Genomic DNA, 3,424 nt, shown 5'->3' with positions numbered 1-3,424 from the left:
GTTTTTATGTTGAGTTTTAGCGTTCTGTGACTATTTAAATGAGTAGAATGACTGAATACTACGTTTTGCTGTTAATACGTACTGTGAGTCGATACAATTGCCATTCAATTGTTTTTACTGTACATATAAAAATGTCTTTACTATCAAAATAAAGGCATGAAAAGGCCCCAAAAATACCTTTAAAAAAAAGCTATCTGATGGCAACAACAGAATCATTTTCTTTTAAGGTATAAGGTCAAAACAGTGGCGCGACCCGTAATCTCTCCACTGTAAACTCTAATAAAGACAGACATTAAAAAAAGCACTTAAAGTCCTTAAAACTGAAGCTCTTCCTCCATCCTCTCTTCTCCTCTCCTACTTGATCCGGATCTCGAAGCAGAGACAGTTGCAGGAGTCACACTCAGGAGGCTGACAGGTGCAGGCACAGTCCCATTTGACACACTGGAGGAGAAACACAACACGTCACTACAATGATGCTTTTACACTTCTGAGCTTTCTGCCAAGGAGCACTGACACTTTACCAACAGACAGAAACAAAGCGTGTGCCAGGAGTATCGCTTTAAAGCCTCGAATTTGGCTGATGGCTGGTTTTTTGAAGCCATTAGGGCTGATTGGCTGCACAGATTCGTACTCTCCAGTGAACTGTCTACCACAGCCGATAGATAACAGATCAAATTAAGTTGAATTTGTTTTATTTTACAGAAAATGTGCCTATTTAGAAGTAAAAAGTCTTACAATTAACATCGTTGTATGTATTTATCAACCACAGCAACACGTCTACTTTTAATTAAACGTCTTCCAGGACAACGTGGATTACTTCCAGGATATTTGGTCATTTTAATACATTTCCAGGTGTTTCCGTGACTGGAAAACTGGTCTCTAAATGTCCAGGTTTTCCAGGATGAGCCGTGTCAATAACACCTAATGTGCTTTGTATTAAGGTGCTAATGGAGGCTGTGTGTTTGGAGGTTACTCACAGAAGGATCGGGACACGAGCTGGAGCGACAGGAGTTGATGGTCGGCAGGCTACAGTCACACACTTCTGCCAGTCTGAAGCACTGCTCACATATGGAAACGTCTGGACAGCAATCCCCACACTCTGAGGAACAACGGTCCTTCGGGAGAGAGAACACAGAACTCAGCACCACTGATATACACAGCAGAATATAAACCAAACTGTTTGTATTTCTGTTGAGTTAAAGGCAACGTTAAGCATTAAGCACAATGATTAAAACATTTCCAGCTACTGTATCGACAAATCCAAGGTTGTGTTATGAGGAATATTTAGATATGAGTCTGTTGATGTGTGTACTGAATAAAACCCCTCACTTTTTAGTGCTTACTCAGAGACATGTTTGTACCATTTTAGGAAAAGTAGAAGAAGTCTCATGTGCCTAAAGACTGAATATAATGTGATAACAAAAACACACTTTTGATTGAAACTCTGAATTTAATTTTATGAGTATTTTATGAGCACAAATAGGTTGAGAAACAATAAATAATATACCTGTATAATGCTGAATGTCACCTGAAGTTAAAAACTATTCTCTTTCTAACGTAATATAATGTATAATATTGTTTTTAAGAGGGAACAGATACAAATACTCAGCAATTAAGTGCGTTTTTCTGCTGAGTTATTTTGTATTTTTCATTAATTTGTCTTTGTTATGTAGATTTAATGTTATTGTGTGATCTTGGAGCTCCCTCTGCAGTCTGCCTCAGTTCAACCACCAGAGGACGGCAAATAAAAACCTTTTCACATTCTCCACACAGTGTGATCAGGAGAAAGCTCAGTGGGCCAGCAGCACCAACCTTAAGGCAGAATCGGACCCACAGCCCGATCCCCAGGACGAGCATGTAAAGGCTCAGAGTAATCATCAGCACCGCGGGGAGAGGGATGGCGAGCCCCCAGATAGGCAGCACCTGAGGAGCACCGAACCACACAGACAGTATAAACATCAGTATATATTCTGAATGGTGTCCAGGTGAAAGGATCCTCACTCACTTGCATTGTCTCTTCCTGAGAGGACATCTTCAGCCGGCACCAGGCTCACATCTCTGGGAATTCAAACACATTATTACGTTTCCAGGAGCAACAGTGAGAACAACACTGAACAACAGCAGAAATGTACAAGAAGCTTGGTTGTTTTGAGTCACTGAGTAATGTTATATTGTTGTACTGATATTTTAACTCAAGAAAACGATCCAGGTTAAATACTATTTTCCAAAACTGCACATGAAGAACACAACATTGGGATTATTTGGACAGATATTGCGACACGATTAGTGTAGGAATGATTGCAACACACATTTAAATGTTGTCTTAAATCTGGAGAACAAAAATTAATTTAATTAAATCTGTGCAGCTCTATAATATTTAATTATAAAGCTGCTTTGTCACATATTTTAGCTTCATCAAATAACTGCAGCTTAATTATTGCAATTTCAATAATAAAAACATTAATGTTAAATATTATATATTATGTAGTAATGTAACACTGAAAATGTGCACATTTACTTCTGCTTTTGTTACTTTAAGTACATTTTCCTGTTAATACTTCTGTACAATTATGAATGCAGAACTTTTATATTGTTGTACTGGTACTTTTACTTCAGAAAACTATACAGGTTAAATATTATTTACAAAACTACAAGTACTAATCTTTAATAAACATTATATTTATTATATTTACCGGATACCAAAATAAAAGCTTGACATCCGGTTACAAAGAATACAAGTATATTATCCGTTAATAATCAGTATTTGTAGTGAGGAATAATCCCTCCCAGAGTTAAATCTTTATTAAACGTTAATAAAATAACAGTTTTGTACAAATAAAACAAAGAATAAAGGAGTTTATGATGTTTTTACGTTAGCTACCAACGCTAACTCCTTACCGTTCAGTTCGGTCCTGCACCGTAACGAGTTAATAACATTAATAATATAATAAATACAGACAGTATGTTTGAAATAAAGTCACATTCCCGCTGTTTTTTATCGTTAATTGTTATAAAAAGAGTCTGCAGCTGGAAACAAACGAGGAGCAGCTAACGTTAGCTCCGGCGGTAGCTACGTGGTTGCCATGGAGTCAGACGGGATCTCCGAAGGGACAAAAGAGACGGCACGGAAAGGCGAAGCGGAAAGTGAACGGCTGTACTGCGAGTTTGTTCAGGAGAATAAACTGTATAAATATAGGAAGAGTTGTGGAAAAGTGGATTTTATACATTTAAATATATTTTAAATCTAAATTAACTCATAATTTTTAATAATAATTTATTTAATAATGTATTTTTATTGCTTTTGTTTAGCTTAAATTGATGTTTTCATATTTTGTTTTAATTTTAGGTGTCTGAGTATCTAGAAAAGCACTTATAAATAAAATGTATTATTTAATAAAGTGCCATTATTTAAGATATTTAACTT

The 3,424-nt window shown here is 36.3% G+C and overlaps 1 protein-coding gene across 1 annotated transcript; it reads right to left on the bottom strand.

Moving 5' to 3' along the window:
- Positions 1-6: 6 nt before the first annotated feature.
- Positions 7-3,329, bottom strand: si:ch211-198p11.6. Its single transcript, XM_035655308.1, has 5 exons — positions 2,899-3,329; positions 2,006-2,058; positions 1,813-1,923; positions 978-1,115; positions 7-441 (listed from the first exon to the last, which is right to left on the bottom strand). Exons 2-5 carry the CDS (start codon positions 2,030-2,032, stop codon positions 355-357), a joined length of 363 nt encoding a protein of 120 aa, XP_035511201.1. The 5' UTR covers positions 2,033-2,058; positions 2,899-3,329; the 3' UTR covers positions 7-354.
- Positions 3,330-3,424: the final 95 nt, after the last annotated feature.

This window comes from Morone saxatilis, unplaced genomic scaffold (assembly GCF_004916995.1).
Source record: "Morone saxatilis isolate NCDOM2014 unplaced genomic scaffold, NCSU_SB_2.0 Contig14, whole genome shotgun sequence".
Taxonomy (NCBI): Eukaryota; Metazoa; Chordata; class Actinopteri; family Moronidae; genus Morone; species Morone saxatilis.
This window is presented reverse-complemented; position numbering and strand designations above follow the sequence as displayed.